The sequence below is a fragment of the Anabrus simplex genome, chromosome 1, assembly GCF_040414725.1.
Source record: "Anabrus simplex isolate iqAnaSimp1 chromosome 1, ASM4041472v1, whole genome shotgun sequence".
NCBI classification, from domain to species: domain Eukaryota; kingdom Metazoa; phylum Arthropoda; class Insecta; order Orthoptera; family Tettigoniidae; genus Anabrus; species Anabrus simplex.
The window spans coordinates 212,282,459-212,307,450 of NC_090265.1; the positions used below are offsets into that span (position 1 = coordinate 212,282,459).

At 39.3% G+C, this 24,992-nt stretch overlaps 1 protein-coding gene across 2 annotated transcripts in view; it reads left to right on the forward strand.

Annotated features, from left to right (window-relative positions):
* The window catches only part of Ppcs (phosphopantothenoylcysteine synthetase), a 63,231-nt gene that overhangs the window by 23,916 nt on the left and 14,323 nt on the right, over window positions 1-24,992 (forward strand). For both annotated transcript variants that reach the window (XM_067158407.2, XM_067158416.2), the window contains exons 4-5: window positions 12,322-12,536; window positions 12,651-12,836. In XM_067158407.2, the coding sequence (XP_067014508.2) occupies window positions 12,322-12,536; window positions 12,651-12,836 (401 nt within the window). The remainder of the gene's footprint in view (window positions 1-12,321; window positions 12,537-12,650; window positions 12,837-24,992) is intronic.

Sequence of the window (24,992 nt, forward strand, 5' to 3'; positions counted from 1 at the left end):
GTTTCCGAAACAAGTCAGTAGGAAATTTAAATACTGAGGTATTAGGCTGTTGCTTCTACAACCAGGTACACATCACGACGTGGGCATAATTCACAATGTTCACACACACGTTTAAATCATTCAACACTAATGATAGCCTCACTGCTGTGAGGTTCAAGATCAGCTTACTGGTGAGGAGTGAAGTGGCCAGCCACTTGTATGACATAGAACCCGAAGTAGAGGGGGAGCCTTATGGCCTGTCTATTTAGTTGGCCATGCTTGTATACAGTGAGAATTAGGTGTCATGCACAAGTCATTAGCCTATTTCTTGCCAGTCCAGTTATTCAGGGGACCAATCCTTTTGGGCACTGCTGTGACAGGCCTTGCCAGTTGCCGAGCCATGCGGTAATAGCCACTAGAGCCTGTCGCACTGTTCGACTTTCTTAGAGTCCCTCGCACCCAGTCTCTGATCCCGGAGAATGGGGCCAAGCCCACCAAGGTGGAGGCATCCTGGATGGAGGTGGAAAGTAATGCCGGGCCTCCTTCCTCTCTGCCCAGCCCATGGCCTGGTAAACTGGGCAACTACGATGAGAGGCCGGGTGGTCCACCACACAATTGGCGCACACCGGCGCCTCCTTAAGTGCTGCGCAAGCCATGTGGTGGTGATCAACCCCACAATGGTTGCACCTCACTAGGAGCCCATACCTATCCTGACGGTGGCCCCAACTTAAACAGCGGAAACACTGCCAGAGTTGCTGAGGGGGACGTTTCAATCTCACCTTACTGCCGCTGTTGTTGCCCACTGAGGTTCTGTGCTGATTGGCTCCTCGCTCGCCTGCTGTCCTGGGGTCAGTGCTGGGCTACGACTGGGTGGCCCTCTCCTGGTTGGCCGATGTTGTCTTCTTCCTCCTGGTCCGGGGGCGGCGTCTGCATCTAGGCTGAGGCGGTCTCCTCCCTGCCTGGTGACTGTTGGGTAGTGGGTGGCCTCACTGCAGCGCCGGCTTCTCCCTCCTCATGGCGGTCATTGCTGGCACCTGATTGTGTTCCCTGTCCTGCGGAGCGCACATCGATGTCTGCATCGTGAAGGAGGTGATGTCAGGTCTGGGTAGCAGCCTCTGAACTCCTGGATGCATCTATCTGTCATTGCCGCCTTCTGACGTCCGAGTCGCCTTCCTTGTCTGCGCCCAGGTGGTGGGCTTTCCTTGGGTGGCCCCGGCAGGAGGTGAATGTTCCTGGTTGGCGGCCCAGTTGGTCTGCGTGTACTTCAAGAAGTGCAGCAGTTCGACCTGGGTCGCGCCGTTGCAACGCTCGGGAGAGTCGCCATCCTCCTCTGTCTTCGGCTCCAGACGAACCAACAAGCATAGGTCCGTGCCCACTTGATTGTTCTTCTGCCTCCTGGCAGTCTGCATCTCGGCGGTAGAAGTCTCCTCTGATATCTGGGTGGCCGCCTCCTGGCTGCTGGTGTCGGCTGGGCAGCTTCTCCTTTCTGGTAGCCACGTGACCTGAAAGTAAGCAGAAAAGCTCCTCTCATAGTGGCTGATCAGACCTGGGTCCATGGGGCAAATGATTATCACCCAGTTTAGGAGGTCCTCTGTGGCATCTTATCATAATCTATTAACTTAATTTTCCGTATTGATGACTCCAATGATCACAAGTATAAAGATTGGGACTTTCCACCTAATCAATACTGTTATTTATTATAAGGTACTTAAAATATATTTTTTTACATTCCAGTACCGGTTTCAACCCTGTGTGATGGTCAACTTCAGCTGCTAAAGAACCTTAGTCTTATTAAAAATAACATATAATATTTAAAACACCAACTATTCTACTTTTTTCTCAAGAAGAATTCAAAAACTTCAACAATCAACCATGCAGCCCTATCAACATAGCTTGGTTACTTAATACACCAAGTACCAAATTCTCTGCTTAAGCTCATACAGTGTATAGTCAACTCTTCTTCTAGAGAGTATCAACTACACATTTTGTTACTCTGACATTGTACATCCATGTATATTTTTATATATGTGTCAGTTTACGTTGTGTTCATTCTTAGTACCATAGCACTTGGTCCACAACCATTATGTATTACCAGGACCTACTGAATTCCATGAGTCTAAAATCATACTGAAATTTTTAACCTACAACACAGAGCATCTCATTTGTACTTTTATTCCAGACTTTTTAGTGTACTTGTATGATTTATTGCTCACCTACGTCACACCTAATATTTCATTTTCATTTGCAACATTTTGAGCGCCATACCCTTGCCTAATTCAACCACACTTCATATTGTAAATTATGTATTCATAAGATTCTTACTGCTTAGAAACATGTTTTAGGATTTCATAAAATATTCTGTTTTATATGGCTGATGATGTCCCCGAGTAGGGTTGAAACTAGTCCCATGTAATGTAAATAACATTGTAAATACAACTTAGTATTGAATAGGTGGAAAACTCTCCTATGTATAATTTATATGTTAAAATAACAGTATCAACATTGTACCACTACAATCAGATGAATAACAACGTGAATAAACATCAATCAAATGAGTAAGCAAGTGAAAGAACATCAAGATCAGTGACATTATAACGAACTGATGAACATTTTAGACCTTCAAAATTTTTCTTCTAAGTATATTTTAATACTATAGTGCATCATTGTAACTTAGAACTAGTCATTCAAAATTAGAATAGTTAGTGTTTTAAATATTATATGTTGTTTTTAATAAGACTAAGGTTCTTCAGGAGCTGAAGATGACCACACATAGGGTTGAAACCGGTACTGCAATATAAAAATATATTTTGAGTACCTTATAATAAATAACAGTATTGATTAGGTGTAAAGTTCCAATCTTTATACTTGTGATCTCTATGGCATTTAGCCTCCCCTAGCCTAGAGAGGAGTTCTGTGATGAAGTAGGCCTCCCTGTAGCTGTTGTGTCCTGGTCAATTATATACGAACAGTGCAGGGATGGCCAAGTTCAGGGGCATGGTCCTGTTGTTGATCCACTGAACAACATCCGCAATTGCTTTCCTGAGGATTTGCAGTCGGTAAGTAGTGTCCATTTCACACTTACGGAGTATATTTAGATCGGCTTGTAATAACCTATTATCACCAGCATTCTGTATTTTTCTGTATATTATACAATCTTCTGCAGACAATCTGCAGTCACTTCAAATTTGATTTGGGAGATCGTTGATAAACGCTGTAAATAGAAGTGGCCCTATTACAATACCTGTACTACTCGCAAAGTTATAGAAACTTCATCGAAGTATTTATTTCCCAGTAGACGAATAAGTTTGTATCACAATATGAAGATAAAGTTGGAATTCAAGAGGACAAATTGGGGCAAATATTTGTTTATAGGAAGGGGAGTTAGGGATTGGAATAACTTACCATGGGAGATGTTCAATAAATTTCCAATATCTTTGCAATCATTTAAGAAAAGGCTAGGAAAACAACAGGTAGGGATCAGAATGCCATGTGGTACTACATCAAATGCTTCAGCAAAATCAATTACAATAGCATCAACTTGCACGCATTTGTAAGCTTGAAAAAGCGACATCTGGCTCTCGCAGGAGGAACCTTTTCTGAAACCATGTTGCCGGCGATTAATCCACAAATTTTTCTCCCATTATTCCCTTAGATATTCTGAAATGAGGATTCCATTTGTCGCAAATGTTATTGTAGGCACTCTTGAACATGACCAGCCAGAGAAACATTTCTGTTCACGTGTGAAGTGTTGGATAAGGTGAACAACTCCCGTTTTCGACACTGCAATGAATTTGTTGTGACCAGGTAAAATACAATGTGAGAATGCACTAATGTGCTCATCTTCATAAAGGACGCTGCTTTGTATATGGCAAAAGCAGTGAAAGGTCTTCAAATTCTGTATTCGAACATGGTGTATGAAACATGTCTTCTGCATGCCTACATAGAGTAGCCGAAGAGATCCGAGGGAACTAGTCTGAGGTGGATAAATTCATTGCTAACACCAAGAAGATTTTTGTTAAGGCTCTGCTTCAGAAGTTTAAAAGAAGAGACACCATCAGTACCCTTAACACTTCAACACTTCTGCCAGTTGTAATACGTTGGGGGACTGGGCTTGATGCTGTAAACTACTATTGCACAAACTACAGTGAGATTGAGGTCTTCAATGCCTTTGACAGAATTGATTCATCTGCAGTCAAAAATGTAGAAGAATTGCTTTTATCCACCATGTCAAGAAAGTTAGCCTACATAATTTTTAATTTCTCTATGATATCAAAAGCCATCACTTGCTTTGAAACTGTGGGCATGCAGTTGTATGATGCACTAATTATTCTGAAAGAAACCGAAAATGAGTTATTGAAAGCACGGGGTGAAGTAGCTGACAAGGTTAGGGAAAAATTACGGCATGTACTGGATCGAAATCCAAAATATACAACATTGTGTAAAGTTACTGACATTCCTTGTGGGAAAAAATCAAAATTCAACAAAAATGAACTGCAACTTTCCACTAACGATTTCCCTTTTTTCAAGTATGCCCCCGTTACGTCATGCGATGTAGAAAAGTTTCTCCACGTACAAGGCTCTACTTGACAACCAAAAATTCTTCAGGTTTGACCATCTGAAATTGTATGCCGTCATCCAGTGTAACTCTGCTGAAAATTAAGGCTAAGAGAGGTATAAATTATTTAATCTGTAATTAATTGTTAAAAGAAAATACTTTTTTCATTTATTGTTTTATTTTTAGGTCATATTTTCAGGGTCTTAGGTCATAATTTGGTACATTTTTAGGGCATAAGTGCATACATATTTCAAAAGTTTTTAGGTCATAGAAATCCAAGCCCTAGTTATCACTTTCTTTTTACCTCTAATTCACGCTACCACTACATTTAATGTTGTCTTATACTTCACTAATGTTACCCATGTACTGTGCTGCACGTACAGATAGCAATGAGTTTTAAGAAATTTTTCAGTGATAAAATTGTATTTATTGTATTTAATCCTGGCATTTATAGATCCAGGCAGCAATAAATCCGAATTCATTATGTTTTACTGGTTTTTCCTTTATTGATTAATAATCCTTAATAACTGTAAAAATTTTCCTGTGCACTTTCTCTGTAAAAAGTAATTTGTACTCAGCCTGTGTGATCACAATTGAGCAGAATGGGACTTATTTTGATTTCTTTGAGGGAAGGTTTCCTACTTGGTGAAAAACTACTTACACTTGCATACTTATACATATTTGCTTCTGAGCACCAATTTTGAACCCCTAGCTTGGCCATCTGGAAAATTTGGAATGTTTAATTTTTCTAAGAATCTTGAGTGTATCAAGTTCTCTGGTACTGCCTTCTGAGTTTCTAAGGTGACTGGAAGTGCCTCATTAATTCATGTCTGTTTTCATTTTTAACATTGCTACATTTCGACTACCATTATTTTATTATAGATTATAAGATAACTTTGGAAACTCCTTAATTTAACTATCTATTGTTATCTCTCTTCTGAACTTACTGACAGCTATAAACGTTCAGGAGCAATACATATTGAAAACAGATGAAGAGCAGCGACTTATCAAGAGTAAGAACATATGGTTAGAATACACGTAAAAGAAACTCAGGGGTTCAAAATTTTTGGCTGCAACCTTCGTTAGAGGAGGATCCAGACATGAATCTCACTGAACATCTGTAATTGTGTGCATCAAAAATATTTTACAGAAAATGGCCATCAGTGATTGCAGGAAACTACTCTTCTCATGATCTTCCACTGATGAAGTATGCAGCCAAAAATTTTGAACCTTTTTTTTCTTTTTTTTTTTAAATATATACTCCATCCACACATTTTTATTCAATAAGTTGTTGGGAATTGCGTAAAATGAATATCAAAAGGGATGGTTACCTGTATATACTTCCCCTTAAAACAATAATTATCATCAATCTTTCACGTCTCTGAGGCTTCCAAGCATTGCGCAATGGGCCAGGAATCATATCTAGCCGGACAAAGGTTGTTTTTATCTGGAATGCTTTATTTTTGACATTTTATTGTTAGACATGTACTGGTACTGTTATCTGTACTGTACTGTACTATATATATATATATATATATATACATACACTGACTGACAGAGCAAATGCAACACCAAGAAGGAGTGGTCAGAACTTTATGCCAATTGCAGAGTAGACTGACGTCACTGAGGTATGCTCATGATGTGAAATGCGCCGCTGTGCTGCGCACGTAGCGAACGATAAATGGGACACGGCGTTGGCGAATGGCCCACTTCGTACCGTGATTTCTCAGCCGACAGTCATTGTAGAACGTGTTGTCGTGTGCCACAGGACACGTGTATAGCTAAGAATGTCAGGCCGCCGTCAACGGAGGTATTTCCAGCAGACAGACGACTTTACGAGGGGTATGGTGATCAGGCTGAGAAGGGCAGGTTGGTCGCTTCGTCAAATCGCAGCCGATACCCATAGGGATGTGTCCACGGTGTAGCGCCTGTGGCGAAGATGGTTGGTGCAGGGACATGTGGCACGTGCGATGGGGTCCAGGCGCAGCCCGAGTGACGTCAGCACGCGAGGATCGGCACATCCGCCGCCAAGCGGTGGCAGCCCCGCACGCCACGTCAACCGCCATTCTTCAGCATGTGCAAGACACCCTGGCTGTTCCAATATCGACCAGAACAATTTCCCGTCGATTAGTTGAAGGAGGCCTGCACTCCCGGCGTCCGCTCAGAAGACTACCATTGACTCCACAGCATAGACGTGCACGCCTGGCATGGTGCCGGGCTAGAGCGACTTGGATGAGGGAATGGCGGAACGTCGTGTTCTCCGATGAGTCACGCTTCTGTTCTGTCAGTGATAGTCATCGCAGACGAGTGTGGCGTCGGCGTGGAGAAAGGTCAAATCCGGCAGTAACTGTGGAGCGCCCTACCGCTAGACAACGCGGCATCATGGTTTGGGGCGCTATTGCGTATGATTCCACGTCACCTCTAGTGCGTATTCAAGGCACGTTAAATGCCCACCGCTACGTGCAGCATGTGCTGTGGCCGGTGGCACTCCCGTACCTTCAGGGGCTGCCCAATGCTCTGTTTCAGCAGGATAATGCCCGCCCACACACTGCTCGCATCTCCCAACAGGCTCTACGAGGTGTACAGATGCTTCCGTGGCCAGCGTACTCTCCGGATCTCTCACCAATCGAACACGTGTGGGATCTCATTGGACGCCGTTTGCAAACTCTGCCCCAGCCTCGTACGGACGACCAACTGTGGCAAATGGTTGGCAGAGAATGGAGAACCATCCCTCAGGACACCATCCGCACTCTTATTGACTCTGTACCTCGACGTGTTTCTGCGTGCATCGCCGCTAGCGGTGGTCCTACATCCTACTGAGTCGATACCGTGCGCATTGTGTAACCTGCATATCGGTTTGAAATAAACATCAATTATTCGTCCGTGCCGTCTCTGTTTTTTCCCCAACTTTCATCCCTTTCGAACCACTCCTTCTTGGTGTTGCATTTGCTCTGTCAGTCAGTGTATATACTCTTTCGATTAAAAAATCGTCTCGGTTTTATAGTAACACAATATGTCTTTGTCTTTACTCACTGCTCCTAGAAATCATCCTCGTCGTCATCAGCACTCTCATTGTAGTCATCCTCATCCTCTTCATCCACAGCACGCAATGTTTGAATTCTGCCAAAAATTATCGCTTCCTGTAGCAATTGCCTCACTTCAAGTGGCAAAGACTTGTTCTTCTTATGCAAGAAAGGAGAAGCTCATGTTATTACTAGGTCAGAACTTAACAAAAGCCTGTTAAAAACATCTTAAATGTTGTATTCTCAAGATGATTTTCTTGCATGACCCTCCCTGTATCACCTAATGTGCTTATGTCTTGCCTCCTGTGCTTCTTCACTCAGCATACTTATTGACAGGATAGCTGATTCAATAATTATACTTCCTCCATGTGGTGTATAAGTATCTTGTGCATGGTAGATGGAAGGGAATCCCATGGATATAACTCAAGATACAGGCATCTCGTGTCTACAGTAAAGTTATCAAATTTATCAGCATCAACAGGAAGTCCAGTGGATATGGCATGCAGATTCACAGCAAATCTCTTGATTATTTCTTCACTGATTCCAGTAATTCTAGCTGACTTGACTGGGTCACGAAAGAATCTTCGAGCAGTATTCCTGTCATTGGAATTTCCTACTCCTCCATGTCTAGGCTGATCAACGATTAGACCCATTTCAGAGTGAAATTGTTCTATTATCTGCTGCTCCCTCATAGCAACTTAGACTTTGTCTTTGGGTTTTGTAATCTGCCATGCTTTTATTCAAGTCGGTAGGCAATTTGCAGGAGGCATTCAAAAAATCTAATGTATGCATGCAGGGGTGAAAGACCAAATGCAAAAAGGCTGACATTATCTCTTTTAGATCTTAACTGAATACTGGTTTAAGGTGTAGCTCCACATACAGAATATTTTTGTCCTGGCATTTCACTCAAAGAATTGCAAACTTTACCATCAACCATAGTCAGGAGAAAGTCCGTAAGTACATTAAAATTCACACCTTCAGCAACAACTTTAGTAGGAACCAAAGATCGTATTTGTTCCTCAATAAAACGAACTTCTCTCTTACACATGCTTGATGTCTTCTTTTCATACTGGATCTTAATTGGACAACAACATCTTGGAGGGGAAGGATGAGGATTTTTCCATAGAACTCTATTACTTTTGTCCCATTTGAAACAGAATGTAACTGCAAAGGCACCAAAGAAATGACAAATATATCTGAGTCACTTAACTCTGTATTTTCTGACAGAAATTTTTGTTTGTAAACCCCTTGATTACTACTACCGTCACAGCCCCACTTGAACACTGCTTTTACCATATCATTGTCTTTAATGCATTGTTTTATAACATCAGCTTGCACACTTACAAGTTGATGAATTGTGTGTGGTCTACAAGAGCCTGCAATGTCTCTGTCACCTTGAGAGCTTGGAGGGTAGCACCTCAGTTTCATTTCTCTCGCAACATTATAGGTTAGATAAATGTCACTGTTTCTTGCTTTTGCCCCAACTCGTATGTTGACATGCTGTCTCTTTGAAAACTCATTATCTATCAAAAACCCTAAAGCTTCTTCTGCGCTATAATGCATGGGAGGCACTGATGGTGATTTAAAAGCTCTCTTGTACCTCATAGCCCTTTGCGGTGATGATTCTACAATATCCTTAAGAATCCCTGGAGCATCTCTTTTACCAGTGGACGTAAGTGATACCTCTACAGCCAATACAAGTTTTTTTTCATAAGATTTCTTTTCTACTAAAGGCTGGATATGTCTGTGTTTTGTTTTATCTCCACTTTCAATAAAAAGCTTCCTTGGTCTTCCCATTCTTGAAGGACCAGGATTCTCCATTGCACTGCATTTGGTAAGAAAGCAATCTTTCTTTCTACCGCACCCTCTGTGGGTGGGGGACGTGGATGAAAAATACACCCATGGTATCCCTTGCCTGTCATAAGAGGCGACTAAAAGGGGCCCAAGGGCCTCTCAACTTGGGAGCGTTGGTTGGCGACCACGGGGCCCTTAGCTGAGATCTGGCATTGCTTCCACTTACTTGTGCCAGGCTCTCCACTTTCATCTATCCTGTCCGACCTCCCTTGGCCAACTCTTGTTCTTTTCCGACCCCGATGGTATTAGAGCATTCGAGGCCTAGGGAGTCTTTCATTTTCACGCCCTTCATGGACCTTGCCTTTCTTCGTCTGTTACTTCATTTTTCGAAGTGACGGATCTCTTCTTATTTCTTCCTTTTTCTCTGTCTACCCCCTGTGGGTGGGGGATGCAGACGAAAAATACACCCACGGTATCCCCTGCCTGTTGTGTGAGGCGACAAAAAGGGGCGACCACGGGATGATTGTATTAGAACCATGAAACTACTTTTGATTAGTACCATCACGCGGGAAACACCATGGGTTGTGCCTGTACTTGCGAGTAGTATCACTATATTATGTACAAAATAGGTTTGTGATTAGTAGCAGCAGAGAGTGGATCACTGTGGGTTTCCAGTACCCGTGAGTCGTACCCTTGTGAGCAACACCACGGGCCCACTATGTGAGGAACACCATGGGAATACTGGCGCCCGTGATTAGTACACCTACCGAGCTCGATAGCTGCAGTCGCTTAAGTGCGGCCAGTATCCAGTATTCGGGAGATAGTAGGTCCGAACCCCACTGTCAGCAGCCCTGAAAATGGTTTTCAGTGGTTTCCCATTTTCACACCAGGCAAATGCTGGGGCTGTACCTTAATTAAGGCCATGGCCGCTTCCTTCCCACTCCTAGCCCTTTCCTGTCCCATCGTCACCATAAGACGTATCTATGTCGGTGCGACGTAAAGCAACTAGATTAGTACACCTAGGTGAGGAACACCATTGGTTTGCATTGCCTATATGTGGCACCATTATGTGAGAAACACCATAGGTCTGCGTTACCTGTACGACCTCCAATACTTGTGAGTAGTACCATCATGTGTGGAACACCGTGAGTCTACGCTACTTTTGATTAGTACCCCAACAAGACAAATACCATGGTTCTACTTTACTAGCGATAAGTACCATTATGCAGGGCCGTTGACCTGTATTTTGGACCCCTTTAGACAACAAGCATCCTCGATTCAAGATTGTGCTTTAGAAGTGGTCTCTTGGTCAGTAATACTATTTTTATGGTAGTTTTTGGGTAGGATCCATTGATTGTTTTAAATTCATATCCATCCATTCATTCTTCATGCCATTTTTTATTTTGGTCAGTGGGTAATTTAAAATTTTTAATTTGTCATTTCATTTTGTACCATCAGAGGCCAATGACTTAGATGTTAGGCCCCTTAAAACAAGTATCATCATCTTTCTGCCGCACTGCTTCCATTTTATATCAAAATTACACTTAAAAGCAGTAAGATTTTTTAAATAATCCTTAAAATGTCCTTAGAAGAGTTATCAAAGTCATATTTGTGTACTACAAAATCATATAATGCTTCAGTAGAAGCCTTAATACACAATACCTCCTCGAAGAGTTCCTGTCTTTTTACAACACACCGCCGTGCCTGCAGAGTTAGTTTTGTAAACAGTATTATATTTATCAAAAAGGCACAACATTTTAAGGATGGAAATTGAAAAACATACTATAGGCTATATGTTGTGGTCAGGGCTGAATTCTTACAAGTATTTTTTATAAGTCTATGGGAATTTGATGAATTTGAAAGTGATCATTACTTTTTCATTTGTCACAATTGACTCTATATAACACAACGAATATAATTCTGATAGTTATTATAGACATTAAGCAGAGCCTCCTTGGCTCAGGCGGCAGCACGCCGGCTTCTCACTGCTGGATTCCATGGTTCAAATCCTGGTCACTCCTTGTGAGATTTGTGCTGGACAAAGCAGAGGCAGGACAGGTTTTTCTCTGGGTGCTCCGGTTTTCCCTGTCATATTTCATTCCAGCAACACTATCCAGTATCATTTCATTTCATTTGTCATTAATTAATCATTGCCCCAGAGGAGTGCGACAGGCTTTAGCAGCCGGCACAATTCCCATCCTCCATTCCTGACCCGGTCGAATGACTGGAAACAGGCTGTGGATTTTCATTTCATTATAGACATTAAAAATATAAGTGCTTACCCATTGTAACAACCTAATACCAAGATTAAACTAATGCGTTTTTTCTTCACCGTGTTATCAAAAAAAGAGTCCCTTGTCAACTAACGCACGCATCAAGAGGCGCACTATCGGAAGCAGTTGACACATCGCAACTTTAGTGTTTATTTTATCTTTATTTATGACAGTGAGAGTCAAAACAAACTCAGGCTAGTTTAGTTCAGACAGTGATAGTCAAAATGCATAGAGTAAAATATTGTTTCAATTAATTTCCTAAAACTACTTTTGTCCAGCTAGATATGATTCCTGGCCCACTGTGTGTTGGTGAGTGTCTACAAAGTAAGAAAAACACACCATGATGATTTTCTTCTTTGCTAGTGACTTTACGTTGCACCGACTCATATAGGTCTTATGGCGACAATGGGATAGGAAAGGGCTAGGAGTTGGAAGGAAGCGGCCATGGCCTTAAGGTACAGCCCCAACATTTGCCTGGTGTGAAAATGGAAAACCATGGAAAATCATCTTCAGGGCTGCCGACAGTGGGATTCGAACCCACTGTCTCCCGGATGCAAGCTCACAGCAGCGCGCCCCTACCCGCACAGCCAACTCGCCCGGATTCTTAGTTCATAATTAACACTTTTTACTGTGTATAAGTTAATGATATTCCTTTGCATTTTTTGGCATTTATGTTTTTAATATTTTCTCATTTCAGTAAAAAGTGAAAACATAGACAACATCCTTCCAGTATTAACTCAATATAAGGCAATTCAAGAGAGACGTCAGTTACTTTGTTTACAGTTCACTAGCCTTCCAGAGTACATGTGGCTATTACGGGCAGCATGCGAATCTCTTTCACCATATGGACCATTAGCTGTCATGTACCTGGCTGCTGCTGTATCTGATTTCTACATCCCAACCCATCAAATGGTCAGTTTCTTTAGTATTTTTACTAAACATGTTCTTTCCTTGAATTAAATATACAAAGTCTCATATTTATTATTTCATATGTATATTATATAATGCTGTCTTTTATTCTTTCAGCCAACACATAAAATGCAGTCTGATTCTGGGCCTCCTACAATTTCATTACAGTTGGTTCCTAAAATGCTGGAACCTTTAGTCAGTCTATGGATTCCTAATGCCTTTGTAGTATCTTTCAAACTGGAGACTGATGAATCATTATTGATATCAAAAGCACGAGGAGCTCTAGCAAAATATAAACATAAAGTAGGTAACATCAATAATGTCATAGTACTATACATAAAATAGAATTGTATATGCAGTCTGTGCATAAAGTATTGTGACCTATTAACATTAGCATGGTACTTGGCAATATATACCGTAAGCATGAACTGTTATAGTAGATTCTAAAACAATGGTTACAGTCAGTGGTTTCATCTCAACTTGAACTCATCTGCATGCAGTCCAATTTAAGACCATCACTACTTGCAGCACATTATCCAAAAAATAATTATTGCAGTTTTGAGCACTTTTCTTTCAACATCTTTGTGAATAGAATCCTGCAATTTGCTGAGTCTTCTTGATATCACCTTACCTGTCATTCTTCTGTTGAGTAATAATAAGAAGCAGTAAAGAGTGATGCCTGATAGTTACTGTGTACCAAATTCTGTAGAATGTTTAACCTAACTTGGTGTTAGAGAAGGGGATAGCTGGATATCAGTGCTCCAAGCAATGGACCATGGGCCCCACATCTTGGCAGTTGGTTATGTTGCATATGTAATTAGTAATTACCTTTGTAACAATTAAGGAGATGGAGATGTATGTTCAATATTTTTTTATAAGAACAAATGGCTGCATAGAGAAACATGTTATATCAGTTTCTTTTAAGATAAAGGAGAGTAAAGGATAAGGAGAGATAAGAATTTAATTGAAGATACATCAGTAGACATTCTGAATAATTTATACACTCATGAAACAAGATTTTGCATCACATGTGCAAGTAGTATTAATGTGTTGCTATCTTTAATGTACCAGGCTGAGTGGCTCAGATGAGGCGGCGCTGGTCTTCTGACCCCAACTTGGCAGTGGCTCAGTCAGTGGTATTTAAAGTTGCTCAAATACGACAGCCTCATGTCTGTAGGTTTATTGGCACATAAAATAACTCCTGTGGGACTAAATTCTGGCACCTCGGCATCTCAAATAAACTGTAAAAATAGTTAGTGGGACGTAAAGCCAATAACATTATTATTATTATTATTATTATTATTATTATTATTATTATTATTATTCATGTTCTGATCAGAAATCCAACCGTTAAGTTGTTCATAAATGTTACCACATCTCTTCAAGGCACGCTAAATGCTCAAAAGTCCAAAAATGACATTCTCCCACCAACAATGGAACCTCATCGCTAGCATTTTGGAGATAACTTTATTTTAGCGGACCATAACTCATGTGATGATATAGATGTTGATTCCCATAGGAAATCTGAAATATTTGTCCCGAATGAGTAAATTTATAATACCAATATAAATGGTCTGTTATTGGACATTATAAATTTTCCCGGTTAACTCATTCTGGGTTGCCAGTGTTTTGCCCTCGTGTGCTAGGGTGGGCTCATCAGTTGGTACCTAGCACACCTACCAATACACTGGCTAGTGCATACTGTGGAGGCCACTACGTAGGCTACTTGGAGCCACCAGCATTGGCAATGCACTAAGAGACTTTGTGTGGCTCCAAGTAGACTATGCAGTGGCCTCCACAGTATGCACTAGCCAGCGTATTGGTAGGTATGCTAGGGTTCGGATGTTCAGAAAATGTTATCTTTTTTTCCAGTCTTCTGTTTTGGCTGTTTGTTGGAATTAAGCACAAATTGGATGTTTCTGAGCACATTTAGCCTTATTTTATAGGGCATATAAATGCATATTTTACCATTTTTTAATTGTTGTGGTCATATTTGAGTCATTTTAGTTGCTTAAGGTCATATTTTGTTATATTTTGTATGGAAAAATGTACTGTACTTTGAATGTGATGTCCAGTGTTGCTTGTGTAGATGTGTATGTGGCATTGTGATGAAATTTGAAGTTCGGGCCTCAAAGCTGAATAGTTGACGCTTTTTGTATCTCGTCTGATTTTACATCACTAATTTTAGAATACCTTCCGTTAGAGTAAGACATGCAGTGTGGGTATTTACATCCACTGGAATGTCACCCATGTAAAGAGACGAGGAAATACCACAAAGGCTTATCTTTTTATTTATCTATCTATCTCTCTGTTTATTACATTAAGAAATTGCTTTTAAGTGTTCAGGGAGGAATGCTTCTCTACCAAAGGAAAAATCCTCTTCTACAAAGTGTGTGAAGTTAAAGTAACTACTATAAGATTTTGTCTAAGTTACTATATAATTGGATCAAAGAACAACTTGATCAAGAGTTAGGTGAATACCAGGGAGGCTTCAGACCTTGGAGAAGCTGCTGTGAACAGGTAATAACTTTGAAGCTAGTCAAGGCATATTACAGAAAACAAAACAAGCCCCTTTCAATAACATTTACAGATTTCAAGAAAGCTTACGACTCCATCCACAGACCATCATTATTAAAAATTTTAAGACATTTTGGACTTCACCCAAAGCTAATCAAATTGATTGTACTTACTCTAACTAATACAGTTTCTAAAATTAAGTTCAGAGGAGAACTTTCAGAACCTTCTTGGTAACGACTGGTTTAAGACAGGGTGACGGATTGTCACCTCTTCTTTTTAACTGTGCGCTAGAGTACGGGAATGGTACAAGAACAACTTGAAAAATATAAAAATTGGAACCCAGCAGGATAACATACATTTGAACTGTCTAGGATTTGCTGATGATCTAGCTCTTCTGGCCAATGATATTCAGGAAACAAAACAACAAATAAAATCTTTACAGGAAATTGCTCAAAATATTGGTTTGAAAATTTCATTTGAATAAACTGAAATTATGCTAATTCAACTACCGCTTGCAAAAAAAATTAAGCTGAGGGACCAAGAAATAAAAAATGTAGAAAAATTTAAATATTTAGGTGAAATAATCACATATAATCTGAACGAGAAATCAGCATGGCAAAATAGAATAGATAAACTGGTTAGAGCACAGCATGTTACCATAAATGCATACAATAAAAAGTGTCTCCCAATAGGAACCAAATTCAAACAGTACAAAACAGTCACCCAGCCACAAATTACATATGCAAGTGAAACATTATTCAAAACAACAAACACAGTTGCAATAGATGGAGTACTCAAGTTAAAAAGGAGAATAGTGAGGACCTGTTTAAATAAAAATTATCAAGTAAACGGAGTCTGGAGACTAGCTTCCAAGGAGACATTTTATAAAAAAATAGAACTTGTGACTAGCACAATGAAAAAGAAACGAATATCATTCTTAGGCCATCTAATACGGTCACCAGAAAATAGAATCAGTAGAAAAATTATGGAAGAGTAAGAGTAAGAATAATATTAGATGTATCACAGAAATTAAAGAAGACAGAGAGAGTTGCATATTACAATAGAAGATTTAAAATACAAAACCAGTACACTCAAAATATTGAAAGATAAACACACTAGACTACAGACAAAAATCAACAAGCAGAAAATAGGAAGAGTGATTCCAGAAGCAGAAAGAAAATTACGTTCAGAAAGGATGAAACAGTATTGGGCTGACAAGAAGAAAAACCTCCATAAACCTGACTAAGTAGCCCTATGTTGGCTAAAAAATTAAAATAAATAAAGGGCTTGAATGTCCAGCAGCATACCGACACTGCTAGACACAAAAATACTGAGATGAATGGGAAATATTTGTTTTCTGTATTTTACTTCAGTTAAATATTTTGTGTCCACGTTAACTGTTGGCCCATTTTTAATTCCACTAACTAACACGATTTTCGTTGGTATGCAGGAATTAAGTTAAAAGAACCAGTAAGGAAATTAATTGAAGTAGTGCAGTAAGACTGTACCGTATAATGAACTGTATCTTTAATATAAAAGAACTAGTGGCAAAAATCATTCATTGGAAGTAGCCTGTGTTTGGTCTTATTTTCCACTTCTTTGGGGCATATTTAGCTATTTTGCAAGAGTATATTGCATATTTGGGCAATTTTCTCAGGCTGTCTAGATGACACCATATCAGAAGGTCTGTAACTTGGTAGCTGAGGTCATATTATTATTATTATTATTATTATTATTATTATTATTATTATTATTATTATTATTATTATTATTATTATTATTATTTATTAAGGGAGATATCACCCATACAGAAACTGCCCATATCAAATTCTCTGCCTTAAACTAGTAATGTATCGTCGCCATAAGACCTATCTCAGTCGGTGCGACGTAAAGCAAAAAAAAAAAAAAAAAGTAATGGAATATTACAAGTGCAGAAATAAACAGCTCTTTATCTCATCCATAGATTTCAAAACAGCGTATGATAGTATCCATAGATCCACACTTCTCAAAATCATCAGATCATACAGTATTATCCCAAATTAATAAAAATCATCAAACTAACCCATACAAATTCCAAGGTAAAGTTCAGGGGAGAAGTGTCAAAAGCTTTTACAATAAAAACTGACCTCAAACAACGTGATGGATTATTTCCACTCTTTTTCAGCATGGCTCTCGATTACATCACAAAACTTTGGTGAAAGGAGAAACCACCTAAAATCAAAATTGGAGCAAAACCCTCAATAAGAACAAACTGCCTGAGATTTGGGACAGTATAGCTCTCTTAGCTCTTGACATCACCAGTCCCCAAAAAATCTCCTTAAAAATAGGATTACAAATATCCTTTTAAGAAACGAGATCGTACCCTTGAAACTCCTGAACTCCTGAGTATGAAGTCTTCTTGATTTAAAAATTAACTTAATTCTACACTTTAAATACCTTAGAGAAATTATCATACAGAACTTAAATGAGAAAGAAACATGGATAAGTAGAACTAACAAAATGAAAACAAGCCCAGTTTCTAACCTGGGGCCTATTCCACAAAAGTATGGTCTTGTACATTACAAGTAAATTCTCTAGTAACTTGTACAAATACCAGAGTTTCTGTTCCACAAAGAATTTTCTACAGTTGTACCTCACTACTCCATACTTACAAATTACCAGTGATTTTTTATGGGTGTGTTGCACGGAAGTACAAGTAACTTACTAATGAATTGGGAAGTATTCTCTACCTGTGAAAGGACAGTAATATATAAATGTACTAGTGCTGTTTAAATATACTTATTTCAGATAAATTCTGATAAATATGTGGTCTAGCAGTAGTGATGGTGATGAAAATGAGAACTACCATCTGTATAGGGAAAGAATAAACTTCCAGTTTAACACTGTATTTGAATACAATGAGCGTTTTAGGTTAAGCACAATACAAGTGGAAGAACTTTTGATAGATATTGGGCATAGGTTAAAACATCCTACGAACAGAAATAAATCTCTCTCTGCTAAACAGCACTTACTAACAACACTACATTGGCTAGGAAATGGTGGTCACTACCATGGTATTGCAGATATAAATGGGATGGCAAAATTTTCGGTCTGTAGGTCAATACATTCTGTGGTAGCTGCAATAAATGATATAAAATTTCCTTAAATTGTTCATTGGCCTGAAAATACTGAACAAACATGTTCCAAGAAGGACATTCCTGGAATCATTAATTTGTAGAATATCTCTCACATAGGTCCAACTTTTCACCTCAAAAGCTCCATGAGCTTTTCCCGTCAAATATTTCCACCCAACCATTTATTTTGTCTTGTTTTTTCAGACTCTCGCTGAATGCACTGAAAATAATATCTTTCCTTCTTTCTGTTTCCTTCAAAATGAATAACTTCATTTCTCTCCATTTTAACAATTCAACCGGGCTGAGAGGCTCAGATGGTTAAGGCGCTGGCCTTCTAACCCCAACTGGGCAGGTTCGATCCTGGTTCAGTCCGGTGGTATTTGAAGGTGCTCAAATGCGACAGCCCCGTGTCGGTAGATTTACTGGCACGTAAAAGAACTCCTGCGGTACTAAATTCCGGCACTTCGGCGTCTCCGAAAACCTTAAAAAGTAGTTAGTGGGACGTAAAACAAATAACATATTATTTATTATTTAACAATTCATGGAGAGTTTGCAATTTTGTAACAATTAAGTTTTCAAACCATTATTCTCGTCATTATTCTGCATTGAAAAATAGCTAACCACAAAGTTTACACAAGGAGTAATTTTAATACCACCTATTCAATACAATTTATTCCACTATTGTGTGGTCAAATACACATAGAAATTACCAGAATTTTAAAGGTACATGTTTCGCCCATTATTTATTGGGCATCATCAGCCTCGTTCAATCTTAAAACACACACTGGTCTGAGGAATTTTAACAGTTTACATAAAACGTATTGATGAACATTTGCAGGTGTTAATACTGTGGTTGCATAATGATTACAGCACAAAAATATTGAATAAAACAGAACATATACTAAAATCACTTTGAAAAATTAAAATGTTCGTCTAAAAGTAATTGTCACACATTTTTTAAAAATAATCTATCTCTGACACTGAAATGGATCTTTTTGATAAAAAGCTTGAACAATATATATCACGCTTGGAGAACAGAATATTGTTCTTCACACGATAAGAACAATACGGTTAAAAGATATAGTATTTGATCAGGTTAAAATCTAATATTTAAAATTAGGATGAAAATACGTAGTCGAATTGGAGACGGTATAGATTAAGACATCTTGGAAAGTTGGATAAAAATCGTAGTATGTCAAGAAGCGCTAAAAAACATCGAAGAATTTGCTGAAAACGCTGCTAAAATTATCCAAATAAAAGAAGGAAGGTCAGATGACAATTTCGTATAACCAGAAAATGCCTCATGTAGACGTGGATGTCCGTAGTAAACAATGTTGTCATTTCATTCTCAAGATGTAATGTATGTCCTAATGTATCTGCAGCGTTAGTCTGTTTGAAGTTCCTACTTCTAGTGTCACACTATATGATTTTTCTTTAAAAAAAATCCTTACCACAAAATGAGGTTCATTTACCCCATACTACTAGGAAGATTTCACAAAAAACATCAATCAGCATGACAGTTTATTTCAAGAAATACCCACTGAAATAGTGTCAGGTTTAACACTAAAATCAAGCATTTTATTTCACTAAAATTTAAGTCCTGTATTTCAAATGCCGCCTACTAACCTGATAAGGGAGTTGTTAAAATCTTTCTCTCTTAATGTTCATCTCTAATTTGATCCATCTGCTCATGCCTCATATGGCACTCAGTTGACATACAAAAAACCTAACGTCTCGTTGACATTCATGCCTCCAAGACTGCTTTATTCTATTGTGAGCCTATCTCTAAATAAGCATTTCTTTTATACTTCCCCTTTTCTAATAATAGCACACTACAAAAACACACTATGTTATGCATTAATCCTATAACACATCTCACTATTTTTGAAATTAATTAATAAATTACAACACTTTGAATTGCTATGGTTTCAAACATAGACCTATTCCATATAAAAATGGTGGACGTGTGGGTCTATAATCTGTTGTCGGATTAGGTTTATATCAGGCCAGGGCGGGTCTAAGAATCTTAGCCCGTACAGACCTCTAAAAGTGACACTTCGAACTCCTGTTCTCCAACATGGCTTTTCACAGCACATTGTCATTTGAGAACAGTTCATTTCACTTTTAGTCACATCCCACATAATCAAGTCTGTCTTGAATCACTACAATACTCACTAATGCACAGGACTCTCAACCGTCTCATTACTCACTTGCGATTGATGTAAGACTGATTGACTGTTCCTAGTTCTGCTCTATATACAGAAAGAAAGAGAACGTGCGTCATCAGAAGAAAATCTCGACTGTCCACAGAAAGGCTTCTCAAACAAAGAGGTTTGAATTTAGACGTTATAACAGAAGTGGAAATGGTACGTTCATTCGTCACCAGATAAACTGGTAGTTCATCTCTGAGGAATGTTACATAATTTGCATCCATCACCAGATGGTGACGAATGAATGTACCATTTCCACTTCTATTATATGGTCTAAATTCAAACCTCATTGTTTGAGAAGCCTTTCTCGTGGACAGTCAAGATTTTCTTCTGATGACGCAGATAAAGTTCTCTGCGAAACGTAGAGAATTTCACTTTATTTTCTTGACATGGCATAAGCCCAAAAGTCTATAAGTATGGGCCGTGAAAGCATCAATGGGAACAGAATAGATGGTATTAGTAATCACGAAGCTGTAAATAAAAATGTAAACAACCTGAGGGGTGGGTTTAAAGCAATTGTTGAAAAATATGAAAACAATTATGTACCTTTAAAGGTGGTAAGGAATGGTAAACCTCCCGAAGGTATCACCACCTTGACGAAGGCAAAATAGATTTTGCCGGGTGTTTATTGGAGGCTTGCGTGGTCAAATGATCCTTAGAGCTATGCCGGCGGGAGCATCTGCTCCTGGTAGGGCCACCCAAGCCGGACAGGTCTAAGGTGATGATCCAGGCTAAGAGTGATATCCTGGTCCTCCAGGTTGGGGGTTGAGCATAGGGTTACTCCCCTACCTCGTAAAAAAAAAAAAACCTGTTATGGATACCTTTAGAATTAAAGCAGGACTGGAAAACTTGGTGATGAACCAGCGAGAAAAACGGCTAAAGAGAAGGAAAAAGGATATTATATTAGCAACGTGGAATGTTACGACATTGAAGAGACCTGGCAAGTTGAAAGAATTAAGGAATGAAATGGATAAGTATGGAGTGAAAATAGCATCTCTACAGGAACTAAGATGAAAGGGCAAGGGATGATGATGTCTGGACAACATATCTTGATGTACAGTGGAGAAGAAGCAGGCAGTAATGGCACAGGATTCCTCATACATAAGTCGGTAAAGCAAAGCGTGATCAACTTTACTCCAATCAATGATAGCATGTGCTCTGTGAGAATTAGGGCAAAATTCTTCAACATAACTGTGTTTTGGGAGTATGGCCCTACTGAGGAGGCAGAAGATGAGAAGAAAGATGCATTTTATACTAAATTGGAGGAAGAAATTAATGAAGTTCAAAGACATGATGTGAAAATTATCCTTGAAGATTTAAATGCAAACATTGGAGGAGAAGAGGTGTACAAACACTTAGTAGGGAAAGAAAGCCTCCATGAAGTAAGTAATGATAACTGATTGAGATTGACTGACTTTGTGAGTGGAAAGCAGATGATAATTAAAAGTACTTGACATCCTAGGAAAAACATTCACAAGGAGACCTGGATTTCACCAGATGGTGTGACAAGAAATCAAATAGACCATGTTATCATAGACAAGCGACATGCATTAGATATTATGGATGTTAGAAGCTGCAGAGGTGCTGATGCAGATAGAGGCCACTATCTTGTTAGAGTCAAGTACAGAAAAAAATAGATTTGGCAAGAACAGAAAAAGTAATAAGAAAGGCAAAGCACAATATTGAAGGTCTAAAAAATGAGGAATTGCAAGAGAAATACAAAAAGAAAATGGCTGAATGTTTGGAAATAAAAAGGGAATTATGGGAGAAAGGAGAAGTGGAAGATACATGGGAGATACTGAAAATAACTATCATTGAAGTTGCAGATAGTACCCTAGGAAAGAAGAAATTGGTAAAGAGAGCAGAATGGTTAGATGAGGAATGTTCAACGTTAATCCAAGAGAGGAATGATGATAGGAACAGAATGCTTCAAAGGAGAACAAGACAAACAGTAGAAGAGTATAGAGAGAAACAAAGAAGAGCAGATAAGATATGTAGATATAAGAAAAGAGGTTTTGAAAGAAAGAGAATCGAAGAACTAGATGAAATGAAGGATAGAAACGAGGTACGAAAGTTCTATGAAAGAACAAAAGACTTTAAGAGAGGATTTCAACCAAAAGCTATTTTCTGGGTGTTTGGAAGATGGCAGGAGTATTTTACGAGTTACTCAATGGAAATAATGAAGATGATAGAGAGGAGGAAAATATAAATGTTGATGGGGAAGAAAGAGAATTGGAAGAGGAATCCGTAAAACAGCCAGACTTAGAAGAAGTCAAAGCTGCAATTAATGCATTAAAGAATTATAGAGCCCCAGGTGAAGGTGGAATGGAGTCAGAGCTGTTGAGATATGCGGGAGAGGGAATAGAAAAGGCTGTTTATGAATTGATTAAGGAGGTTTGGACAAAGGAGGATATACCCAAGGATTGGACATTGGGTATAATTTACCCAATACATAAAAAGGGAGTTAAGGCAGTATGTGGAAATTATCAAGGGATCACCTTGTTGGATGGAACGTACAAGGTTTTTGGTAAGGTACTAGCCTTAAGATTGGAATTATGGATGGAAAGAATATTAGGGGATTACCAAGCAGGCTTTAGAAAACATCGCTCTACTCTGGATTAGATATTTATATTACGACAAGTGCTAGAGAAGTTTTATGAATATGACAAACAGCTACATCAGCTGTATGTTGATTTTAAACAGGCATATGACAGTCTAGACAGGGGTAAAATTTACAAGATTATGAAAGAATTTGGAATCCTGAGGAAATTGATTAGATTAACAGAAATGACCTTGAAAACAACAGTATACAAAACGAGAATGGAGAAAGATCTGTCAGAGGAGTTTTTAGTGGAGAGAAGACTAAGACAGGGAGATGTATTTTCCACACTGCTTTTTATTTTTAACCTAGCATTGGAAAAAAGTAATCCATCAATTCCCAGGGATAACCATTTTGAACAGATTAGTACAAGTGATAGCATATGCTGATGATGTAGCAATAATTGCAAGAAATGAAAGAGTTCTTGAAGAGAGCTACTCAGTATTAGAAGAGAAAGCACGGGACCTACGACTAGAAGTGAATATAAAAGAAACAAAATACAGTGAAACCTCGGAATGCGAGTAACTTGGTCTACGAGTGTTTTGCAAGACGAGTGAACATTTTAAATAAATTGTAACTCGATAAGCGAGTGAGGTTCCGCAATGCGAGCGTCACGTGTCCCCTCCGCTGTGGCTTTGTTGAATCGATGAACATGGTCTTTGGTCCTGTAGTGAAGAAATGCCTTTCAGAGAATAATCTGCCGCTCAAAGTCTTGCTGGTTATGGACTATGCTCCTGTTCATCCTCCAGGCCTTGAGGACGACTTACTGGAGGAATTCAAGTCCGTTAAAGGTAAGTTCCTTCCTCCCAATACTACTCCACCCTATGAATCAGCAAGTCATTTAGAACCTCAAGAAGCTATGCACCAAAGCACTATTTCAGCGATGCTTCGAAGTGACTGAAAGAACAAACCTTACCCTCCAAGAGTTTGGGAGAAATCACTTCTCCATCGTGAACTGCCTGAAGATCATCGATAAAGCCTGGGATGGAGTCACCAAGAGAACTCTCACTTCCATTTGGGGAAAGCTATGGCCTGACTGTGTTCTTGGACGTGACTTTGAGGGGATTTTTGGTGACAATGAGTCACCGATTGTTGATGAAATTGTGTCCTTAGGGAAGATTATGAGGTTGGAGGTGAATGATGTGGACATCCATGAGCTAGTGGAAGGACATAGCCAGGAACTGGCCACCAACGAACTGATGGACCTGCATCGCGAACAGCAGGAGGAGGTTATGGAGGAGATCTCGTCCGGGGAAGAGGAGGAGGAAATGTCAATAGAATCTCTCACTTCAACTGAGATTCAGGAGAAGTGCAAAATATGGGAAACAGTGCAAAACTTTGCTGAGAAACACCACCCGAATAAGGCCTTAGCAGTGCGAGCGATGAATCAGTTCAATGACAATGCAATATCACATTTTTGTGAAATCGTGAAAAGAGGCAAAAGCAACAGTCATTGGACAGGTTCCTCGTTAAAGTTGCTCAAAACCGGGCGAGTTGGCCATGCACGTAGAGGCGCGCGGCTGTGAGCTTGCATCCGGGAGATAGTAGGTTCGAATCCCACTATCGGCAGCCCTGAAGATGGTTTTCCGTGTTTTCCCATTTTCACACCAGGCAAATGCTGGGGCTGTACCTTAATTAAGGCCACGGCCGCTTCCTTCCAACTTCTAGGCCTTTCCTATCCCATCGTCTCAATAAGACCTATCTGTGTCGGTGCGACGTAAAGCCCCTAGCAAAAAAAAAAAAAAAGTTGCTCAAAAAGAAAACAATTCCAGTGAGCCAACAGATAGCAGTGATTCCGTTAGTGAAATTCGTGCTGCACAGTAACGCTTACGTCATCTCTCGTCTCCCTCACACCAACAATGATTCTATGGTAAGGTAAAGTGTACTTTAATTTGTTTTATGTTATATTTTGTTTTAGAAATGGTATGCGAATAAATATTTTTGTGTTGTGGACGAATCATCTGCGTTTCAATTGTTTCTTATGGGAAAACTTGCTTTGATATACGAGCGCTTTGGATTA